Source organism: Cervus elaphus, chromosome 14 (assembly GCF_910594005.1).
Source record: "Cervus elaphus chromosome 14, mCerEla1.1, whole genome shotgun sequence".
NCBI classification, from domain to species: Eukaryota; Metazoa; Chordata; class Mammalia; order Artiodactyla; family Cervidae; genus Cervus; species Cervus elaphus.
The window spans coordinates 35,371,526-35,394,934 of record NC_057828.1 but is presented as its reverse complement, the minus strand read 5'-3'; the positions used below and the strand labels follow the sequence as shown (position 1 = coordinate 35,394,934).

The 23,409-nt window shown below is 48.2% G+C and overlaps 1 protein-coding gene across 10 annotated transcripts in view; it reads left to right on the top strand.

Annotated features, from left to right (window-relative positions):
- SDCCAG8 (SHH signaling and ciliogenesis regulator SDCCAG8) overlaps window positions 1–23,409 on the top strand; it is a 247,055-nt gene that overhangs the window by 218,012 nt on the left and 5,634 nt on the right. For 3 of the 10 annotated variants that reach the window (XM_043924026.1, XM_043924019.1, XM_043924025.1), the window contains 2 exons: window positions 18,392–18,518; window positions 20,659–20,756. The exons of 1 other annotated variant lie outside the window; for it this stretch is intronic. In XM_043924026.1, the coding sequence (XP_043779961.1) occupies window positions 18,392–18,518; window positions 20,659–20,756 (225 nt within the window). Of the gene's footprint in view, window positions 1–10,389; window positions 10,547–18,391; window positions 18,525–20,658; window positions 20,757–23,409 lie in introns of those variants that run through there. 6 more of the 10 variants (XM_043924028.1, XM_043924024.1, XR_006344971.1 and 3 more) reach the window with 5 other exon arrangements.

Sequence of the window (23,409 nt, the reverse complement as noted above, 5' to 3'; positions counted from 1 at the left end):
GTCTCATCTGCAGAGTGCCTTCTGCCCAGGGTGGTGGGAATGTCCCAGCCACTCCATGTGGCCAAGGCTACAGTAACAGCCCCTCACCTTCACTTTTCAGGGGTTTGCTCCTAAAGCCAGTGCCCTGGCCTTAATCACTCAACATGTGTCTACAAGGTTTCACTTTTAGTTGAAAAGAAACCCATAAATTTCACCTGTGTCTTTGTGATTCCCAGCTTGATAGAATCTTTTAGAATGTTTTTCTAACGTCCCCTCCCCCCCGCCCAACTGCTCTAAGTCGCAAATGGCCAGATTTCAGTCATCAGGAGAGTAGAAAATGTATTATTTTTTTGCAGCCTGTCTTACTGGGGGCCAGATTCCAAGGAGGCAGCCCGTGTGCTCACAGGCCAGGAGAGCCAGGATTTCAACAGTGTCAACAATCTTTGCTCATCATACCAAAAAAGCAGCGTGTGTCGGTGCCGACTCATTAGCATACAGCCGCGCGTGCTTGCTAACAAAGCAGGCTCTGGGTATCTGCTAGTTTCTCAGCTTGTCTGTCTTCCTTGACCGAAAAGAAGAGGATAAATTGCTTCAGGCAAGGGTGCTGTCCCTCCCTTTCGGCATGAAAGCTTCGCAAGGATTCCATGAGGGAGAGCTTTGAAGTGGTTTTTCCAATAATCACCCTTTTGGAGAAAGTGGATCATCCATCCTTTGTTTTTCTAATCTTGATTTAAATCATTGACAAGCAAAGAGATCACCATGTTGTCTAGTAAAAACTGATTCAGCCCTGAATAACTGCAATCATCCCCATCATAGTTTTATTTAGTTAGAGTCCATAAAAGGAAATAACGACATAGGCAGAGGTACACACGCATGCCCTCCTCTTGGTCTGTCTCTCTATCCTTCTTTTGTTGGGGGGATGGAGGAAAGAAGAAACGCACAAGCAGATGTGCTGTTAGATCTACAGGCTTCTGCCAACCATATGGCATCTTAAAGAAAGATGGTTGGAGCGTCTGGATTAGCAAAGAGTCGGGATGGGAAGCCATGTGTCGTGTTGGTACAGGCAGTTGTTTGAGCTCTCTCTAAATGGCTTCAGGAGATTGTGTAATGGAACAAATGGTCCTGCGAGCCCAGGAACAGCCTTGCCGCTGCTGGAGAGGCAATTGGCCCTCGGGCGCGTACTGCTTCCCTATCTCCAATCCTCCCCACCCCCCCACCCCAGTATTGTGTATTCTTCTTTTAATGTTCTCTAAACTCTGAGAATTGACTCAGAACTTTTCAACGTCTAATTACACTCGGGAGTTCTCCCCGCCTCTGTGTCCTGCCTGAACTTTCCTCTTGCTGTCTGATCTGGTGATTAACGATGCCCGATGCTCAGGGGCTGCTCAGCGCAGTGGCCGCCGCCGCCGCCCTCCGCAGGGGTCCGGGCGCCGCACACCAGCCTCCAGCGCTGCCCGACAAAGGCCTCTCTGGGAAGGTTGCCCAGCTACTGGGGGGAATGTTTTCGACCACCAGAATTTCCAGAAACCCCCAAAGATGGAAAATGTTTCATTTCTTGGCCAGGCAGCTGCAGGTGTTGAGCACACCAGAGATGCGTCCTTCACTATTTTGGCCTTCCTGTGAGATAGGAAAAAAATTATGTTAATTCCATAGCATTGAAGACTCTGGAATTTGAGGTCACACATGCTACTTACCCCGCAATTTGAGACCTTGGGATTCTATTCTCTAATACAAACAGTAAATGAAAGTTTAAGAATTGAGACACAGAGAATGGCAGCGTGTTGGCAGTATTTCGGCCGTGGACAAGTCCTCTGACCATTCTTGTTCTGAGAGGCTGAGGCAGAAGGAGCCATGAGACCTCCCAGTGAGAGCAGAGCTTTTGACTTGGTTCTCTGCCCCAAGCTCTTTGGACATTTCAGCTACGTTTTAGGGCAAACAGATCTTATTTTATTCTCACTCCAGGGCCATTGCACATACGGTGCAAGTATCTTTAGCTGCTAGAAAAGTTAGGCCCGCCTCCTCCAAGGGGGCTGTGAACCCTGAGACTAGGTGTATCATAAATCATGGTTAATGGAAGGTGAAATGAATAGTCAATGCAGTCAAAGAATTGGTCAGTTTGTCTGACCAAATCATCAAACCGGTTTGAATGAAGTAGTTGGGTCAGTGGAGGTCGCTGGTCTGGTTGGTGCTAGTTGGTGCTGCACCCTAGGGACTGGAGGGCACTGAACATCAACACCTTCCTTAGGGTTTGAGCCCCCACTTCCCTTCTTAGAGGCAGTGAGCTCAACTGCACAGGTCCCAGAAAATGGGATCAAGTAAGAAATGTTAACATCCAGGTTAAAACTGAGTGGGCTATGGTATACTGTAGGAAATGGGAAGTTACTTCTACAACTTCTATCACAGGAACACTGAGCAAGGAAAATACATTCTAATTTATTTTGCTTTGTGGTGATACAGTCTTCCCTCCACTCCAAAAGAAATGAAGCCTAGAGCTTGTGTGACTGGGCTGCAGTAGAAGAAAAGGACGCAGCCATCTGACATCTGAATGTTTTCAAACTGTCATTATGTTTATGTACTTGTGGCTGAGGCATTTGATTTTTAATGTCTCGAGGTCATCAGAGAATAATTTGAAGATTGTTACCAACTTTTTCCTAAATAGCTATTTTCTACAGGGATAATAATGTTACCCAGAAATTTCAGATGAAGTGCTATTTCATTTTTTGTGTGAATTTTTTTCATTTATACTAAAAAATTATTCCTATCTCATATATGTAGATTAAAAACATTCTTTTTTATTTTTCATAACTCATTTCATACTGAACACAGTATTAGGCTATTCTTACTCTGTCTTCTGAATTTAGGATCAAGGGCATGGGGGTTGTTTGTGGAAAGCATAATTTTGATTATCTACCAATTGGAAGAAACTACCACTTCAATTCCTTTTACCATCCAAGTGTACCCTGGTCCCAAATTTGTCAGCATTAGAATTTCTTGAAACAATGCAATTAAACTGCAACATATTTCCTAACATTCTTAATTAAGACAGTAACTGAAAAATGTAGATTAACAGAAGTTACTGTTTTTATCAACATATTTTCTTTCTTTCCCTCCACCATCACGTCCCCCTCCCCCCACTCTTTTTTGCTTTTAAATGTCTGATGTCAGTTTCGTCCACATGTACATTATGCACATGGCACCAAAGAAACAAAGTAAAAAATTCTCTTTTAATTCTGAGCTGCACGCCCAGCGCCACATGCACTGTCTGTTACATGTCGCTTCTTATGAGGTTCATGCTGGGAGTTTCTTTTTAAAGGCAAAGTGTTTCTGAAGGAAAGAGTTCAGGTTGGGCAGATTGTGTTAGAAAAATCTCACTGTCTTTGAGTGGAATTAATATACTGATTATTCTGTGCAGGCTCAAACTGGCAGCATGTGCAAAGTTCAAGAGTGTCTGGGAATTGAAATATGGAGGAGAATTCGGGAGAGTGAGCAGAGACAAAGAATTGGAAGTAGGGTTTTAGAAGTGAAACTAATGGTAACTTTGTAAGAAGGGAGAGGGAATTCAGGCATGAACAACTGTGTCATCAAGCAGGACTAAAGATATTTTTATGGAATCATAAAATCATTTTTAAAAGTCCTGTTTTCTATGGCACATTTTAGGGTTGATCATAAAAGTCAGTTTAGTTATTGGACGAGAACAGGGGAAAATTAAAGACATATCATACCCAGCACCTTTTAAATTTCCATTTCTTTAAGATATTTGCCAGTTTCAATTAAGTCACGTGAGAAGCTTAATCACTAACGTAGATATTAAAATGAGTTGTAATATTTCTTCAGCGTCTCTATTAGCAAGTTTTTCTCCTGTTTAATTAAAATTTGAGTCCCCCATGATCAGCAAACTGATTAATTTTTGTTATTGTTTACAAATAAGGAATTGAATGCAAGAAAAGCAAACACAATCACTCAGCACTTTCCCATCACAAGGAAACTTTTTTCACATTGCTTCTCAAGGGAAAGAAATTGGGACGTGAGCTTGGAGTTAATGAAGCTTTCATCCGTTTCCCTCCTTCAACTGCCATCTCAGCTTAATCCTCTCCTTCTGCCAAAGTCCAGAGGCCTTGCGAGCCCCCGCGGAGCCTCCAGAGCCAGATGCCGGCCAGCGGGCCTCCCCCGCCCCGCCCCGCCCGCGGCCGGCCGGCCGGAGCCCGCCGCCCCCCATCCCCGGACCCGGCCGAGCCGCGGGGAGGGCGAGCCGCTGGGCTGCGCGGGGCCCACTGCGGCCGCGGCGGGAGCCGGAGCGGGAGGCCGCCCTGCCCTCCGCGGGCGCCCGAGCGCAGGTGTGGGGCCCCAGAGGCGCTCGTGGAGCCCGGCCGACCCTTCAACCCGCAGAGACACCATTGCCCGGCGCTGGGTGGGACCCGGGCTGGCGGCTCCCAGAAGCGCCGTGGCCCGGAAGGCTTTGCCTGGTGGGCTCTTGGGACGGGCGAGGCACCGGAAAAGTCTCGTCCCGGGCGTGCACTGCTGCTGCTAAGTCGCTTCAGTCGTGTCCGACTCTGTGCGACCCCATAGACGGCAGCCCACCAGGCTCCCCCGTCCCTGGGATTCGCGTGCACAGCCGCTCCTAAAGCCATCTACGGAATCTCACTAAAACTCTAAGATGAAGCCTTTTATTGGTGACATCTAGGGTGGGAGGGGGGCGAGGGGGACCTACCTTCTCTTTGGCAGTTGCTCTTTTCTAAAGCAGGAAATTATCTCTGGGGTTCACGACTTCGGATCCATAGTCCTCCCCTCACTCAGGGGGTTAGGGGTTGGGAAGATGTCAGTATCCTGCCCTCTTAGGGGTGGGGTACAGCCTGAGCAGCACAGCGGGGAAGGCTGCGGAGCGCCCCCACCTCTATGCTCCAGCACACACCCCTGCTGTCTCTGTGTCCTGGAGCCGGTCATCCCCTGTGGTCATTGGCTGTCAGGGCAGTGATGTCTGCTGCCCTTAACCTTGCTTCTCGCACCACAACCACTAAGGAACTGCCATGTACAGATTAAATGCTAGATGGATGATTTAGTGTGTCTGGGGTTTTTTCTTAAAGTCTGGGCACTGTGGGTTGTAGAGATTCCTAGTGGGACTCAGGTACAACTCTGTGCCCGCTGCAGGGGCCTGCAGTGTGCCGCCTCTTGTCACCCAGAGTACTGCCCCCCCACCCCCCACAAGGCCTCTCCTTTCCTTTCTCTTCTGCCCATCTTATTCAGAGCCCCGACCCTCTCTGAGACCATCCTGTGGAGATACCGTCAACCCTCTAAGTTGAATCCCATCTCCCTTGCTATTTCAAGGACTGCATGTTTTGTTCACACAGATGACCTCTGCTTGTAGCACCTAAAAGTTGATTGATGACAAAGAGATGGTGCTAGACATTTTTATTCCAAAGCAATCTCAGTGTTTGTTCTCTCTGCCATCTTCCTCAAGGCCACATGAGCTACATGGGGCATTTTGTTTACTTGTGCTACTTAAAAAAAAAAAAAAAGTATGGAGTGTTGGAAGCCTGGACTGGTTCTCTTGCCACTTCTTAAAATTCAGAATTTTGCAGCCTGAACACGGAACAATTGATGTAGTTGGTTCCTTCTCCCCCAGGATGGTGCATAAATGGGCAGGATCTGACTTCTCTGCTGCTTGAGCCCACTAACAACCACATGAACCCTCCGGCAAGGCTGACCACTCTGATCTGCCATGGACCTTCTAGCTGGAAGAGTTATGCCATCATATTATCCCAACACTCTTCACTGTGTGGAGGATCCCCTTTTACTAAATGATTTATTACTCTTAGCAGAATTCCTTTGGCCGCAGATTTTATTTCTGAGTCACTCTGTTCAGCTCAATTGGTCGCCTTCAGTTACCGTGGCAACCAGCAGATGGGGTTCTTTGACAAGGGTCAGCGGGGAGGCTGCCTCAGTGTAGATGGAAGAGACGCTAAATAAAAAAGCTCTCAGCATTGACAGCTCCGTAGTGGATGGCCAGGAGTAGTTATCAAATTACTTGCATTAAAACCTAATTAAACGTGCGCCACTAAGTGCGCCGTGGTGACTGAGTCCGGTTACTTAGCCGCCGTGGGCTCACTCTCATTTCATCATACCTCTGTGACCAGTCTGACTACTTCAAGGGTGGGGCTGTCCAGCATGAAGGGACCAGAAGGATCCTCACTGCAATGTGGAACCTAACACTCCAGGACCACTCGAGGGGGCATTTGTCTCAGGGGGCACCAGGAGGATCCCCTTAGAACAGAATCTTCTGAAAATGCCACACTGTGCAACTTTCCATAAGTATGGAATGATTTCTAAATAACTCATTTTTGAAAAGAGAGTGCTCAGGCTTGGATTTAGGCCAGGTGTGGCAGGACAGGTGGTGTGGGCTTTTCTACTGTTACTTTTAAGTGGCCTGCCTGGATTCAACTCTGCAAAGGTTGTGATTTTCAACAGTTTTCAACCCTCTGTCCTGTTTTTTTCTTTGCACAGTGGGGTGGTGCTTACCATGACCCTGCTCTTGCTTTATAAAGAACTGATTAAGGGTGTCTGAGACTTAAGGCAAATGGTGTTCCTGGGTTTGTCAGAGTCTGAGATTCTTGCCATGTCAGCTCCTATGCCCGCTGTTTCTCTGTTGTGGATTCCTTATGAGGCTCAGCCCTCCAAGGGAATTACGAGCTTAGCCTAGTCAGATAGCACATGCACTTTAAGACTGCAAGGTAGCCACCCGGCAGATGTTCCTAACTGACCTGAGGGGAAATTGTGCCTCCTTTGCAAAGGCAACTGTGTTCTAAGCCGTTGGTTCAGCAGAGAGCCGGCAACACTGTCAGGGGCTCCGGGGCAGTGCCAGGGCCCTTTGAGTGCTCAGCTCAGGCTTGCCCAGGGTCCTGTGGCACCGGAGCGGCCCCCAAGGAGTTGTCCAGGCTGGTTTTGGAGCTTTAGGCCTCTGGTTCCTGCCTACTTCATGCCAGTGCCAGGCTGTGAACTAGGTCAGTGTGGGTCCCAGACAGGGAGTTAAGAAGAGAGATTGAGAATGTTTAGAAACTGTTATCACAATTAGGTAGTGCACCAGCGTTTTTATTGTTTATCACAAAAGTATCAGTCTGCAACAGAGGGGAAGTGAAAAAACGACTGCAAAACCGGAAGTTCTCAGCTCTCTTCACTGAGTTAGAGAAGGCCTTCTCCCCAGCCCTGGCGGTAAAACTTGGCGTGTCAGCCGTTTCTCAGTGCCTTGTCCAGCATGTCACCTTTCTAAGGTCCTTGCCTAAAATCTGTATCTTTTAGTATGGAATAGAAGTCAGACCTTTCAAACAAAGGGTTTTGAAATGCTGCCAAGCACTGGATCTGGAGTCAAGAGATAGGGGTTTCAGTCCTAGATTGACTCTAGACAGTCTGTGTGACCTTGGATAAGTCGCTTGTACTCTCTGGCCCTCAGATTCACCATAATGGGCAGGACTGAATGGCCTCTTAAGGTGCCTCTCACGTCTAACATGACCTGACCCTTTTGAAGAGAAGAGCAGGGGTCTTTTCCTCATTGCTGTCCTAAGCTACCACCTGCTTTCCTCCACAGGCACCCAAGGCTCATTGGAAATTAGAGAGAATGAAAAATTAAAGGGAATCCTGTTGTTGTTCAGTTGCTAAGTCACTCCTGACTCTTTCGAGGCTCCATGGACCGTATTCCGCTAGGTTCCTCTGTCCATGGGGTTCACCAACCCATGGAGTGTGTTACTATTTCCTACTCCAGGGGAACTTCTCAACCTAGGGATCCAACTCTTGTCTCCTGCACTGGCAGGCGGGTTCTTTACCACAGAGCCAGCAACGAAACCAGTAAGTGGGGATGTAAATTGTCTTTATCAGAAATGTAAGCTCTCTCCAGAATTGCATGACCATTAGAATGAATTTCTCCACTGACATAGTTATTGAAAAGGGTAGATTTGAGCAAAGGATATTTAAACAGCAAACCAGCCATAGAAACTGCCTTAATTTTCTAAGTGAGGATAACTGGCTAGAATATGTTCCAGCTTCCTGAGCACACGGCTTATTCTCACTGATTCTGTATGGCCACAGTAATGAAAGGGAATTTCATAAAATGTGGCAGCAATTTTTAAGCACTGGAACAAAGTGTACAACTTTAAATTAATATGGTTTATTCACCAAATTAATTACCTAGAGCAGTAATTAGGGTAATTGGGTTTTCAAAACTTTGACTTGGGCAACCTAGGTGTACTGTTCCGACTACATAGCCGGCAGTATTTGAAGACAGGCAAATTCTGTATTTTACAGACAGTAAAATTTCCTAGAAGTTTGGAGTTCAAAGAGAACTTAGTCATCTTCCTGCCCAGGGGCTGGCAAACTTTTTTTCTAAAGGGTCAAGTAATAAATATTTTAGGCTCTGTGGCCATGTGGTCTCTGTCGCAACTCCCCAGCTCTGCTGTCACTGTCTGTAGACAATACACGAGTGGATGAGCGTGGCTGTGCTTCAATGAAAGCTTATTTAGGGGCACTGAAAGTTGAATTTCATTGGATGTTCATGTCACAAAATATTGTTTTTCTTTTTCTTTTTTTTCAGTCATTTAAAAATGTATATTAAAAATATTCTTAACGTACAGGCTGTACAAAAACAGACAGTGGACCAGGCTGAATTTGGCCTGTGGTGTGAAGTTTGCTGATCTATTTCTAGCTTATTCTGTCATTACATATGTGAGGAAATTGAGATCCAAAGTGATCACACGATTTGCTTAAGTTTGTATGACTGACAGCAAAACTTAGGAGTAGACTAAGTTTTCACTTATACATGGGCTGCTTTGATGATTAAATTGGAGCCTCACAAAAAAAAGTTATTCTCCAGAAGAAGTCATTTTGTATGTGACTGATACTGTGAATTATAGCATACCCGTGGTTCTTAAACTTGAGAATTGATCAGAATCACCCAGAAGGCTTATTAAAACATATATTGCTTGGCTGCATCCTCAGTGTTTGTGATTCAGGAGATCAGGAGGTATTCCTTGCTCAGTTTTAAAAGTGGAGAACCTGAGGTTGAGAGAGGACAAGCCTATTTTACATGCCCAAGTAAAATAGGTAGTTTGTGATGGGATTTTGAACCCATGCCTCCTGTTTCCAAGTGCAGTACTCATTCATCTCTTCTAGGATTCCTTTAAGTGACAAATTTCAATAGCATACCTAAAATTATTTGTTTTACATGTTATGTTTTTGAAGCAACAAAGTTATTGAATATTAAAGTGTACTCACACTGTAGATGAAATTACAGTTATTATATTTGGCATAAACATTTTCTACTGGTAAGTGGTTTGCTTCTGACACATGTATCCAGCACCTTGCTAAGTGCTAGAGTTGGAGAGCTGAATAAGATCCTGTTCCTGTCCTTGAAAGTACTCATTGTTCAGTGGGAGAGGCAGACCAGCAATGACTGTAGTAAGTGGGGATAAGCTGCATGAGATAGAACAAGCTGTAGAGGGATTTAGGTTTAGGGACTGATCAGAATCAACATGGGCAGAGAGGAAGAAGGCAAGGAAGACTCAGAGGCAAGTGACGCGGGGCGGTCTCCTCCATGTGAGAGGGGCACAGAGGGAAGAACATGTCATTTGTGGCTCGTTAATCCTGACTCTGCCCACTTCTGGTTGTCTGGTGGTGGTGGTTTAGTCACTAAGTCATGTCCAACTCTTGTGACCCCCATGGACTGTAGCCTTCTAGACTCCTCTGTCCCTGGGATTCTCCAGGCAAGAATACTGGAATGGGTTGCCATTTCCTTCTCCAGGGGATCTTCCCAACTCAGGAATCGAACCCGGGTCTCCTGTACTGCAGGCAGATTCTTTGCCAACTGAGCTATGAGGGAAGCCCTCTGGTTGTCTGAACTTGGGCAAATGACTAACTTTACTGTGCCTTGCTTTTCTCATGCACAAAATACAGATGATAATAATGCATACTGTGTAGGATTGTTATGAGAATTAATTTAGCTAATGAGTACAGTATTCCTTGAGTACAGTAAATATTAGAGCACTCTATTGGGGCTTCCCAGGTGGCTCAATTGTAAAGAATCCTCCTGCCAATGCAGGAGACATGAGTTCAGTCCCTGGGTTGGGAAGATCACCTGGAAAAGGAAATGGCAACCCACTCCAGTGTTCCTGCCTGAAAAATTCCATTTACCGAGAAGCCTGGTGGGCTACAGTCCATGGGGTCACAAAGAGCCAGACAAGACAATGACTGAACAACAACTGGGAAGAGTAGAGAACTGAGTCACATTTTACAGTCACAGTACGTGCACCTTTGAAATTCATATGTTAGTTGAAAATTTGCTCTTCATTTACATGAGGAAGCCCCTCTCCCAGGGAAACTGCGGGTCTGAGCATTTTGAAAATACTTATCTCTGGTCTGAAAACATTTCAGGACAAAAGACATTTTACCATGACCACCACCGAAAACAAACAAACAAACAAAAAACCACCCACTGCAGTTTGGAGGGAGCTCCCAGGTTAAATGTTGAGTTAAACTACAACCTCTGATGAAAGAACATGCATGCATGAAGTTACTGGCCACCTCTGAGGTAAGCAGAGAGCTGGGCTGGAGAAAAATATGTAGGGAGTGGCCCCGCAGCACTGGCACCGTGTTCACAAGTGTTCATTTGATTATTATGCCTCATAACTTATTTAGACACTGCATATATTTTGTATGTATCACATACAACATACAAAAATTTAAATATATGTATTCACTTGCTTTCACAGTATTCATAGCAAATGAGTGTCTGAAGCACAGGACCAGAGCTGGCAGCTTGCACTGCTTCTGTTTTGCATAAGATATTTTTCCCAGCCCACTCAGCTCCATAAAGTTGTTTTGTATTTCACCACTTGCTCCATCTTATCTTAAAGTCGTGCATATTTTTTTTTTTTTAAATGTTGGTTCTGATCATGCCTGCAGGGTGTGGCAGAGAGCATCACTGTTGGACCAATAGAAGCATGCTTGGGCCTAGCTCATGTCCCAGTCTCCTTTCATTGTATCTGCATCCTGGGCCTTCTTGTTCCCATCATAACTCTTGCCCCTGCAATATGCAGGCTAAGTCTCTTAGTCATGTCTGATTTTTTGCGACCCTAGGGACAGTAGCCTACCAGGCTCCTTTGTCCATGGGATTCTCCAGGCAAGAATACTGGAGTGGGTTGCCATGCCCTCCTCCAGGGATCTTCCCTACCCAGGGTTCAAATCCTCATCTCTTACGTCCCCTGCATTGGCAGGCAGGTTCTTTACCACTAGCGCCACCTGGGAAGCCCAACTGTGGCCCCTCCCCCATCGCCCTCACCCCCCACCCCCACCCCCTGCCAGAAATTCCCGGGGAGCCTTTGCACAGGCAGGTGTGCTGAGCACGCTACTCCAGCGTGGGCACAACTGCTCTTCTCCTCCGAGAGGCCCCAGTCTGCCCAGTGGTGACAGGTCCTTGAGGAAATGGACCTTGTACCTGAGATCAGGATGGTGGCCCTGGCCTGGGCACAGAGTAGCCTGGAAGTGTCCTTCCTTGTGGTCCAATGGCAACCCCTATTGGAGTGGGTTGCCATTTCCTTGGAGAAGGCAATGGCACCCCACTCCAGTACTCTTGCCTGGAAAATCCCATAGACGGAGGAGCCTGGTAGGCTGCAGTCCATCGGGTCGCTATGAGTCGGACATGACTGAGCGACTTCACTTTCCCTTTTTACTTTCACACATTGGAGTAGGAAATGGCAACCCACTCCAGTGTTCTTGCCTTGAGAATCCCACGGACGGGGGAGCCTGGTGGGCTGCCGTCTATGGGGTTGCACAGGGTCGGACACGACTGAAGTGACTTAGCAGCAGCAGCAGCCATTTCCTTCTTCAGGGGATCTTCCCTACCAGGGGTTGAACCCATGTCTCCTGTACTGCAGGTGGATTCCTTACCACTGAGGCACCTGGAAAGGCCAAACCTTAAAAAGGGAACATCCAACCTAGGGACTGAGCTTGGAAAGCTGAAAGTTCCACTCTCCTGCCTGCTGTATAAAACCTCTGCGTGGTTGGCAAGCTGTTGGCTTCTCCTTGCAGGAGGGGCTTCTGGCTGAAAGGCTCCTCCACAGGTCCCTGAGGGCAGCCCCCCTCTCTCCTTTAATTACTCCACGCCTGGTAGAGGGAATGGCTCAAAACAAGGGGCCTAAACAGAACATGAAATTGCAAACTCTCAGAAGGACAATTATGCTGAGACCTGAACATTGAAAACAAGTCATTTCCAGCCCTTTGAGATCAAAGTCCTTTGAGGACTTTGAGGAGTCCTAGTCCAGGCAGAGGGGGCCCAAAGCTTGTAGGTGGAAGGAGCAGAAGGGTGCCTGGGGGCCGCTGACCCCAGAGGCTGGAGAGGGGGTGAGATCATCCAGAGGGCAGACCAGGAGGCCTGTGTCCACCTGAGGAGGCACCCCTTCGGGTGACCCTGCCACGACCAGCTCCCCCGCCCTTCAGAGATCTCCCGTTGAGCTGCCTCTTCTCTCAGCTCTTACCTGGGGTGGAATAAGGAGGCCACCGAGCAGGCCTCTCAGGCTCAGGCTCACCTTGCTTGCTTCCTCTGCCTCCAGGAGGAGGGCCACCTGCTTCCCCGGGTGCCTTCCTGCCTCCAAAAGCCCAGCTCCCTTTGTGTTAAGATGTCTTTTCTCTCCTCCAGCACATCCCGCCCGCCGGCTCAAGCCTCTCCATCCCCAGCTCGCACTCTTGCCACCTTGCGCTCAGCCAAGCCCCTGTCTAGGGTAATCACCGCTCTCCCGTGCCTGTAATCAGCTTCTGCCACAGCCTCCTACTGAAGGGAGGGGACACTTACCAGCTGCCGTGCCCCTCCTGGGCGCCTCTCCCATCTCCCAGCCTTCATCCTCATTCCCATCACCCGTCAGTGTTCTCTGGCTCCCTGCCCCCAGCCTTGACAGGCGGCTGTTCCCCAAGACCCGGGCCGTGTTTCCTCTCTCTGCAGCAGAGGTTCTTGGCCAGTAGGCAGTACAGCAGGCCCAACCTATTCTAACTCTTGACATCATGAGATTGGTTGGTTTGCTGAGTCAACTCACTGAATTAACCAACCACTAATGGTGGTTAAGAACACCTGTACTCGGCCAAACTTTGCCTCCATGCTCTACCACTTATTCCCTGCGTGACTTTGTGCAAGTTAATTGAACCCTGTCATTTTCAGTTTTCTCATCTGTAGAATGGGATGATGATCCTTTAACAAACTTGAACACCAGGCTTTCCCAGCACGTTCATGGCTTCACCTCTCGGTGGGTTTGATTGGCACAGCTAAAGATCCAGCCGGACCCTTCCTCAGACCCCACGCTGAACCCCGGCTGGGTGGGTGAGTGGGTGTCTCACAGGACCTCACCCTGGCCCTGCGCCTCCTCCCATTCTCCTTTGGTAAATGGCAATGCCGTTGTCTGAAGAACAGCATCAGTATTTGTTAGTTTGGGTCAGAGCGTTACTGGGTCCAGCATTCCCTCCCTCTGAGCAGCCTCTGGTCAAGCCACACTGCCCACCCTTGTCTTTGCAGCACCACCTCCCAGGTGGAAGGCCCTGCCCTGGCCCCTGCCAGACCAACACCGTTCATCTTTGCACATCCCAACTTGCCAGCTGAGTGACCTTGAACTGGCCCCATTTCCTGTCCTATATCCAGGACTATATCCTGACATAGTGCTATATCCTATATCCTATCCAAGTAACCTTGGACTAGTCCTATATAACTCAGTTTCCTCATCCGTAAAGTGGGGATAACAACAGTTCCTGTTTCTTGAAGTTGTCACAGCACTAAGAAGTTAATAAATAATAACACTTAGCAGACAGTGAGCACTCAGTAGACGATGGTGATGATGCTGGTCTTTCTCCTGAGTAGGCACAAGCCTTCCTGGATCTCACACTTGCCCTATTGACCCTGTAGCTTTTATGCCTTGGTGGTCCTCTCAGTGCAGCACCTGTTTTGTCTCCAAAGTTAGTAGGGAAACTCCTAAGGCGAGGAATTTTTTGTAACTTGACGTCATGAGAACCGTTTACCAAGGGTTGGTTGGTTTGCTGAGTTAACTCACTGAATTAACCAGCCTTTACTGATGGTTAAGAACACCTGCACTCAGCCTAGCTTTGCCTCCGGAGCCTGCCATTTATTTGCTGTGTGACGTCGTGCAAGTTCATTGAACCTGTCAGTTTCAGTTTTCTCACCTGTAAAATGGGATGATAATCCTGGCCATACCTCTTAGAACTGTAGTGAGCTTTAATGGGGCGATGAGCTGAGAGGCTCAGCAAATGTTAGCTGCTGTTAGTGGTGGTGGCTGCAGCTGTGATTGGATGAAGACGTGAACTTAGGACAACAAAAATGAGAGCAGCAACCACCACAGAAAATAAAAGATAGTGTATGTGCCAATCGGACACCCCAAGAAATCTCTTCTAACTGACAGTAATAAAGCATTCGTGAATAGTGTAGGCTGGGTTGTATAGTGTTTGGGGAGAGCAGTTACAAAAAAGAACTATTCAATTAAAAAAAAAAATCTGTTTTCCCAATAATTCAAAATAGCCCTTGAGAGGGCTACCATTGAAATATTAATATATTTCCTTAACAAGTCCTTTTTATGTAAAATCTGGATTGTAGCTTTTTTTTTTTTTCAACAAATGTGAGTTTGGGTTTTGTTGGTTTTACTTTTTCTGAGTTTGTGATTGACTTTATCGGTGTAGTAAAGTGGCATGGTAGAGGCTGACTCTGAAAAAAGAGGGAGCATACTTTTTAAAGGGCCTCCTTAGAGGAGTTCGAGTTGAGTCACAGTAAATCCATCCTTGGCTCTTCAGCTGTGAAGCTAGTGAGGCTTCAGCCTCCTGGAGGGAAGGCAGGACTTTCCCACAGGTCTTACTCCTTTTATCAGTTGTGCTTCTGCAGGACGGAAGGTCTTCCCTGGAGGTTCAGTCAGTAAAGAGTCTGCCTGCAATGTGGGAGACCCACGTTCAATCCCTAGGTTGGGAAGATCCCCTGGAGAAGGAAATAGCAACCCACTCCTGTATTCTTGACTGGAGAATTCCACGGACAGAGGAGCCTGGTGGGCTACAGTCCTTGGGGTCACAAAGAGTCGGATGTGACTGAGTGACTAACACTTTCACTTTCCTGCAGGAAAACCCTGGGCAGCTGGTTTCATGCTGATGCAAAGCTCACAGCTGGGACTTGATTGATCTGGTCTAGGTGGGGCCTGAGCTCTTGGGTATAACTGCTGCAGGGATCCAAGGCCCACAGTTTGCAGAACACGGCCAGCTGAGCCTCATCTAGGTTCTTCTGAGGGCTCCTTTGGAGGAGGGTCTAGGCAGGAACCAATCCCATTTCTGGCAGTGAGTGGTGTGGCCAGCCCATGGCTGGCTGTTTATGTTGTGAAAACAGGCTTTGGCTGATCCCAGAGCCCTGGATCAGGCAGCCACTCTTTTCAGGAGCCCAAAACCGCACACCAAACCCATCTGTTAGCCCAAATATTAACTCATTGATCAATTCACAGAGCAAGGGACCTCATGGAGGGTGGCCACTCCTGGACCTTTCCTGACCTTAAGCCTTGATGGTATCATCTACTTGTCACATGTTTCTGTTTGATTTGTTCTAAGCAAACGTGACGCCAATGGGCTACTACCTCAGTAACTGTTAGTCTGCGGCGCTACTAACAGTCTGCTTCCCCTACTAGATGTAGGGGAAGGTCACCTACATCTGGTGGTTTACAGAGCTTCACTGCAAATGAGGATTTTTTTGCTTGCTTGATTTAAATGTCAAAGCATTAGATTGTTTGCTTCTTAAGGGAAAAAGCTGTTCTCAACATCTCTGTATCTTCAACGGTACCCACTCCAGGGCTGGAAAGCAGAGTCACTACTCAGATCAGCTGCTGGATGAGCCTGGGCATAGTTCCTCCCTTTCCCAGGCTCCCCACCCCCTGAAGCCAGCTGGCCTGACTTCTCTGCTCCCTGGAATGTCCTTGCTTCTCCAAGCCTCTCCATGCTGAGGATGCTATAGAGGAAAACTGTGGTTTGGTCTGATGCCAATGGGGTAGTTTGGAGACTCTGTTCTAAGGAAAAATTCCTCCACATAAACAGCATGGTCAGTGGCAGTAGAGGCAGATTGGGCTTTCCAAAGCTGCAATGCCATGGGAACTTATTTTTCTCTCCTCCCATATTAGGGGGAGAGTAATGGGTACAAGGGAGGTGGGTATTGTAATTTATACAGTACAGATGCAAGAAAGTGCTCATACATGGATGGACAGGACCAGACTGTCGCCCAGGCTCTGGGCGAGGGAGACCCTGAACCTGGTCCTAAAGTGAAGGTGAAAGTGTTAGTTGCTCAGTCGTGTCTGACTCTTTGCGACCCCATAGACTGTAGCCTGCCAGGCTCCTCTGTCCATGGGATTCTCCAGGCAAGAATACTGGAGTGGGTAGCCATTCCCTTCTCCAGGGGATCTTCCCAACCCAGGGATCAAACCCAGGTCGCCTGCACTGCAGGTGGATTCTTTTCCATCTGACCCACCAGGGAAGCCCAAACCTGGTCCTGTGTGCGTGCTTGCTAACTCGCTTCAGTCATGTCTGACTCTTTGCAATCCTATGGTCTGTAGCCCTCCAGGCTCCTCTGTCCATGGGATTCTCCAGGCAAGAATACTGACTAGAGTGGGTTGCCATGCCCTCCTCCAGGGGATCTTCCCAACCCCAGGATCAAACCCACATCTCTTACATCTCCTGCCTTGGCAGGTGGGTTCTTTACCACTAATGCCACCTGGAAAGCCCCTTTTAAGCATTTTGTGTGTTAGTTGCTCAGTTGTATCTGACTCTTTGTGACCCTATAGACTGCAGCCTGCCAGGCTCCTCTATCCATGGGATTCTCCAGGCAAGAATACTGGAGTGGGTTGTCATTTCCTTCTCCAAAGGATCTTCATGACCCAGGGATCAAACCTGGGTCTCCTCCACTGCAGGCAGTTTCTTTACCATCTGAGCCATCAGGGGAACCTGGTCCTAGGCAGCTACAAACACAGGAAGGAAGAACTAAGCCTTGTCCTTGGTCCTTGCTCTCTCCAGAAGCAGCCATGGGCAGGGGGTGGTGCATAGGCTTGTGGGCATGGTCAGAGCTGACTCCTACTGGGAGAGCATGTGCAGTGCCTGCTAGACGCCTGCCCCAGTATCTCCAGTTCAGACCTGTCATCCTTGCAATGTAGAATTTGGAGGAGGGGTGGTAGAAAACCAGGTGTGACTGAAACCCGGAGCTCGGAGTGTTCTTAGGAGAGTGCAGGGGTGTGGACTGGGGTGCAGTAAGTGTGCCTGGTGGGGCAGCTTGAACAACCGCCCGGAGCTCGAGAAGGGGGCGGGTCAGGCAGTAGGTGCCACCTGGGAAGTGAGGAGGGTTGCAGGAGGCAGAGGAATCTGAGGCCAGTGTGTGAAGTACTAGACCACTGTTAGGTTTCCCAGGGTGCAGTTTTAGGTTTACCTGTCTCCAGATGCTGAGTCACTTTTAGCAAACAAGTCTGCCCACCGCTCCCGGAGTCCTGAATGTCTGTCCTCACAGATGTTCAGTTGTGCTCAAAGCTCCCCGCCCCCGCCCCCTCCCCACAAAATGTGGCCATCGGAGAGCTTGAACTGACGGCGGGTTGAGCCCAGTGTCTGCAAAACAGACTTTTAATTTCTTGACTCAATGTGGGATATGTAGCCTGGAGTTTTCTTATGAAAATAGAACTTAATTTCACTGCTGGTGCTTTTGGTCCATGAAGACCGTGAGGAAGGGCATATGATCTACCCAACTTCTTCACAGACCAGTTCTCGGTAGTTGTTCAAGTCTAAATTTAATCCGAGGCCTACATTTCCACGGGTGAGTGTGCTATTGGTTGTAGGAAGCTGTCTTTGGACAAATGTGGTTAATAGTTTGAGTGAATTAGCAAGTCTGGAAAGGAGAGTCCATCAGCAGAATGACAAATATAGGATCTTTAAAGACATCTGGTCAGCGATGCCGGAGCTCGTGATTGACTGAGTGATTAATAATGGAAAACCCTTAGTTCAGTGTTTCCGCCTTCCCTCACCCACATCCCCAGCCGGGGCCGGCCGTCTGCTCCAGCTTGCCAGAGACGTTTCCCGCTGAACAATGGAGGCACTCAGGCCCCCTCTTCTTTGAGCTCTGTGAGTTTAAGGTTTGAGTTTTTCTTCAGTTTTATCTGTGTGCTCCCTAAATAACAACTCACTGAAAAGACTGGCAATTCCCTTTCACATTTGATACAATTCCATTCCCCTGAAGGAGGGCATCCAGGTGCATCTGACCTCCAGCTTGTCCACTGTCAGGGGCGTCCCTCCCACGCCCAGAGCAGGGGAATACAGGGAGCAAGTGGAAGTTTTTGCCCCCAGTCCTCAGAACCCGTCTCTAATTCTGGGGTGGATCTTTCTCCAGGCTGAAGCAGCTAGACCAGCACAGCCAGGCCACGGCCCAGCAGCTGGTGCAGCTCCTCAACAAGCAGAACCAGCTTCTGCTGGAGAGACAGAGCCTGTCGGAAGAGGTGGGACACCTGAGATCCCAGGTACCGTGCATGGCACCTCACCCACCAGGGAACACACTGGGGTGCACATGGTGTTTTCCTTATCCCTTTTTAAAAAATTTATTTTTAATGGGAGGATAATTGTTTTACAATATTGCTTTGGTTTCTGCCATAAATCGGCATGAATTAACCGTAAGTATACATATGTATACTGGACTTCCCTGCTGGCTCAGATGGTTAAAAAAAAAAAAAAATCTGCAATGCAGGAGACCTGGGTTCAATCCCTGGGTTGGGAAGCCCCGCCCCGCCCCGGAGAAGAGAATGGCTACCCACTCCAGTATTCTTGCCTGGAGAACTCCATGGACAGAGGAGCCTGGAAGGCTACAGTCCATGGGGTCGCAAAAGAGCTGGACACGATTGAGCGACTAACACTAACTACACATATGTCCCTTCCCTCTTGAACCTTCCTCCTACCTCCCACCCTTTCCCACACCTCTAGGTTGTTACAGAACCTCGGTTTGAGTTCCCCAAGTCATCCAGCTAATTCCCATTGGCTATCTCTTTCACATTTGGTGGTGTATATGCTTCCATGCTACTCTCTCCATTCGTCTTACTAGGCTGAAATTCCCAGGGGTCACATGGGTTAGCGAATAAGCTGGGAGGGAGACCCTGAAGACTGTTCTGGGCCCAGTGAAGGGAAGTGTGAGCCCTAAATCTGTCCTTTTTCAGGAGCTAAAGTTTGCACAGGAAAGCAGACCCACAGTGAAGCACCAAGCCAGACAGGGCAGCACCGTGAGGGCACCCCCGCTGAGGGGAGCAGGAGGTGGGAGGCTGCAGGAGGTGGGGGGCTGCAGTGGTCAGGAGCCTTTCTGGAGGAGATGGGCTTTGAACTGCCCCTGGAGGGTGTGTGTAGTTTGAATTGGTGGAGGAAAGGCATGCTCCCAATTAGGGGAGTCCTTGTGAACAGAATGTAGGAGTCTTGTTTTAAAGCAGCTGGTAATTGAGCTAATGTCTGGAGTGCTTGCAGAGGGTGTGGGAATGTTACCTAGATAACACACATTAACTCCCCCTATCCTTGAACACACCTGCAAGATTGATTATTGTCTCTGTCTTACAGATAGGGAAACTGAGACTCAAACAAGCGCATATAGCTAGCAAGTAGGGACACTGAAAATAGAGCTGAAGTCTGACTCCGTGATCCAGACTTCCCCTGCTCAGGTTAGGTCTGTGGCCAGCAGCAGGGACAATAAAGTTGGAGGATTGAATGAAACCTTCTTTTCCTACATTGCTTGTCTTCCTGTCTAAGAGGCTGGGCTTTTTACCCCATTGAGTAGTCAGTTAGGATGAGGAGGTGGTCCATGGGCTGGCCGAGGCCTCAGCCTCTGATCAGGAGTGCGCCCAGGTGCTCCACGAGTGCCTGGGGGACTCCACGCAGCAAGTACTCGGAATGATTAATGAGAAAAATGCATCTGGAAATGAAAATGATGAGAAGTCGTCTCATTCTATTTCCAAAATGACCATGAGCCCAAATACCCTTTCTGGGTATTACCTTACCCTTACCATACCATTTCTGGGCAGGGTATTGAGGAGCCACTGTCCTCTGAGTGATTTTTCCCACTCAGCCCACCAGACCCCTCTGCAAAGTCCTCAGTGGTTCCACAGAGAGTGAGTGAGCACCCCCAGGAACCAGTCCCTGAGCTCAGGCCCTGGGCTGGAGACACACCTGCACTGTCTGCTCCCAAGAGGCTGCTCTACACGCCCTACAGTCACAGTCATCCAGGATGCTTGTCAACCTATAAATAAAGGAACATGGGTCCCAGGGCCTCTCCTCACACACACCAGACAGCATCTCTGGGAGCAGGGCCCAGGAATCTGCAGCTTAACAAGCTGTTTGGATAATTCTGGAAGACACTAGGGATTGAGAGCCTCTGAAAGTGCTGGGAGGCAGAAAGAACAGAGGATGAGCCCAGGATGTATCCACGTCACTAGGGCCTGAACAAGTTGAAGTCTCTTCTAAGCCTCAGTGTCCACATCTGCAAAGTGGGTACCATACCAGCCTAACTCAGAGGGACACTGGAAAATAAATGAGGGCAGCTGTGAGGTGTGTGGCAGGCTGTCTGGTATATTGCAGGCGGAAGAAATGTCAGGGTTTTTCTTTTCCTTTCTCTTCCTCAAACTGGAGAAGGTCCCGGGAGAAGCACAGGTCCGGCAGAGATCCTGTGGGGTAGCAGCCATGGAACGACGTGCACTCCTGTCACCCAGCTCCTCCGACGTGCCCAGGTACCTCATCTTGCACTTGTGTGGCCCGACCACGACCAGAACTCAGCTTTCTGGGCAGGTCCTCAAGGTGGGGTTGGGGGAGCACTGGGTGGCCCTCGAAGTGGGGGGCCTGGGTGGTGCCAGCCAAAGGTTGGGGCCATTGGGCCTCCAGAAGGCTGGCGGAACTCAGGGCATCAGTGGAGCTCCCAGCCGCTGAGAGCCGAGAAGGACTTCAGAATGTGGGTTGTGGAGAGTCTTGCACACAAGTTCCAAGCATGTGGCAGCCTCCTCTCCACTCTGGGCCAGATCGTTATCCTCTGGGGTTTGCCTTTTAACTCCCCATCTGCCTACCTTACAGTCCCCTTAGAACTTAACACGGATCATGGATGCTTAGAAACCTCATCTGGGGCTTTAAAAAACCCAATAATTGCCAAATGGATTGTGTGAAATTTTTGTAAAATGCATTTTAAGAAAAGAAAAAAGATAAACCTAAAACCTCAAAATTCTTCAGAAAAATCAGCAAAGCTTTTTTCTTCCCCCCTTGCCTGAAGCAACAGAAATGATTTGACATCCTATGCTATCTGATACTGGCCCATCTGGCTCGTCTGTAAAGGGATCTTTCCAGATTCAGATTTTACATTTGGAGTTATTTTAATTGTGGACATGACAAAGGAAATTTGGTCAAGAAAATGTTTGCTTTCAGTAGCAAGTATTGGTGTTCAAAGACGAGGCAGGAGCCCAGGCAGGTTTCTACTCTCTAAATCAAAGGCCTACTCTTTGTACCCGAGTGTGGTGTTGAGACCTATTTTTGCCCCAAAATAAACTTGAACTGTTGCGTTTAGCTTCTGATGAGGCCTTGAGGATGCTGTTTGTCCACAGCAGATATTCAGAGGGTGCTTGCTGCCTCCTGAGGGTTCTGGGGTGACCAGACACACCAACTCCACACCCACCCTTCTCCCAGAGAGTCCTCTGGTTTATCTCTGGTTTCAGGGTGGTTTAGCTAAAGGCTTCCATTTTCCCAGCCTGGATGAATTAAGCACAATAAGTTAATTTTGCACGTCAGCCTCTAAAAATCTCAATCCATTGAATTCTCACAAGAGAATGGCTATTTTCTGGCCTGGGCAGCTGCTCTAAAGCTGAGTCACATCCCTCCAATTTGCTCCTGTGCCTCAGTCCCGTGCTCTGAAGCAGATGACAAGTCCGGGTTGGCCTGTGGCCTCCGACAGGAAACATCTAGCCTGTTCAGAAGGCTTTATTATTCTAAATTGTTTCTACTTAACTTCTGAAACATGCACAACACGCCTGGCCAATGGTCACAGTCCTAACTGCCACTGTGACATTTTTTGGCCGTGAGAGTTCCTATATCCCCTGAAAGGCTGCTGACCTGTGGTGGCCAGTCCAGCAAGAGCTAGGCCGGCCCTGTGGCTTACCCAATAGACGTGGTTCAGTCTGCTGATCACCAAGTTCAAGGCTGCTTTTCTGACTTGTTCTTAGTTTAGGACTGATGAAAAACAATGGCTTTATGAATCTCCTGCTTCACTCTTAGGAGAAAAAAACTTCTGGAAAAATAGCTTTTAAAACATCATGAAATGCTATGTTAGTTCTCCGGGAGAAATAAGAGATGTGAAAACACTAACCCAGCTTTACACTGCAAACACGATTCTCTTCTGTTCTTTTCAGGGACAGTAGAGGGCTGGCTTGTTTGGGGTTGGGGGGATGTCTAGTATGTGGAACTTGGGTCCCAGAGGAGTTTTGGCAAGGGCTGACAGCTGGGAGCTGGGTCAGAGGTCTGTGACCCAGGGCCTGGAGCTCTAACATCTGGCCAGGAAGGGTGGCTCCAGCTGGTAAGGAAATTAGAGTCTTTTCTTGGGGAGAATTGCATCTGAGAGATGGGAGAGGATGGAAATTATCTGTCCACTTAGAGGATGTCATTTATACCAAGATTATTTTATTTGTATCTTTCTCTGGTGGTGGGTATGGTTTCAGCCGATATGCATTCTCTGATAGCTCTGTCCCAACAGACTGCTTGACTCCATCCTCAGTGTTCAGTCTGGGAGAGATGTCTTTGTAGTCCCTTTAGATGCGTCACTTACACAGTTTAGAAAACAGCATCTGAAGCTGACTGATGGGTGATTAATCAGTTGGCCCTATGACTTTTGAGCATTTTTGGCAGTGAATTTCCTTTCTAATTTGATTTAAACTTGTGTATGGATCCAGCAGACATATGTGATTATATTCAAAATCACGGACATTATCTCTCTACACCAAAGGATTCATAAAAAGAGCTGAAAACAAGCACAAGAAACAAAGACAACAGATGATGACAAAGGGAGGGAAGGCCCGTTTGTGACCTGAAGGAAAGGGAGGGGGGAGCCTCGAAATGTGAGCTCCAGTGAGAGCCGCTCGGCTCCCTTGAGTGCCTGCAAACCAAGCCGGAGGGTCACCCGGCAGAGACTTGGAGGTGTCCACAGAGTCTGTGGTGGGCCTTCCCTGAGCCCGGGGGGGCTTCACCCAGTTAAATCAGCACTTCCACGAAGCTAGCTACCTGCAGGACAGATGGTGCTTGATAGAACAGCAAATACACTGAATAAAATAAATTAAAAAGCCTCCTCCTGAACCAAGATTTTTTTGGAAAGAATTCTAAATAGATGAAAACAAACAATTTGATTTCAAC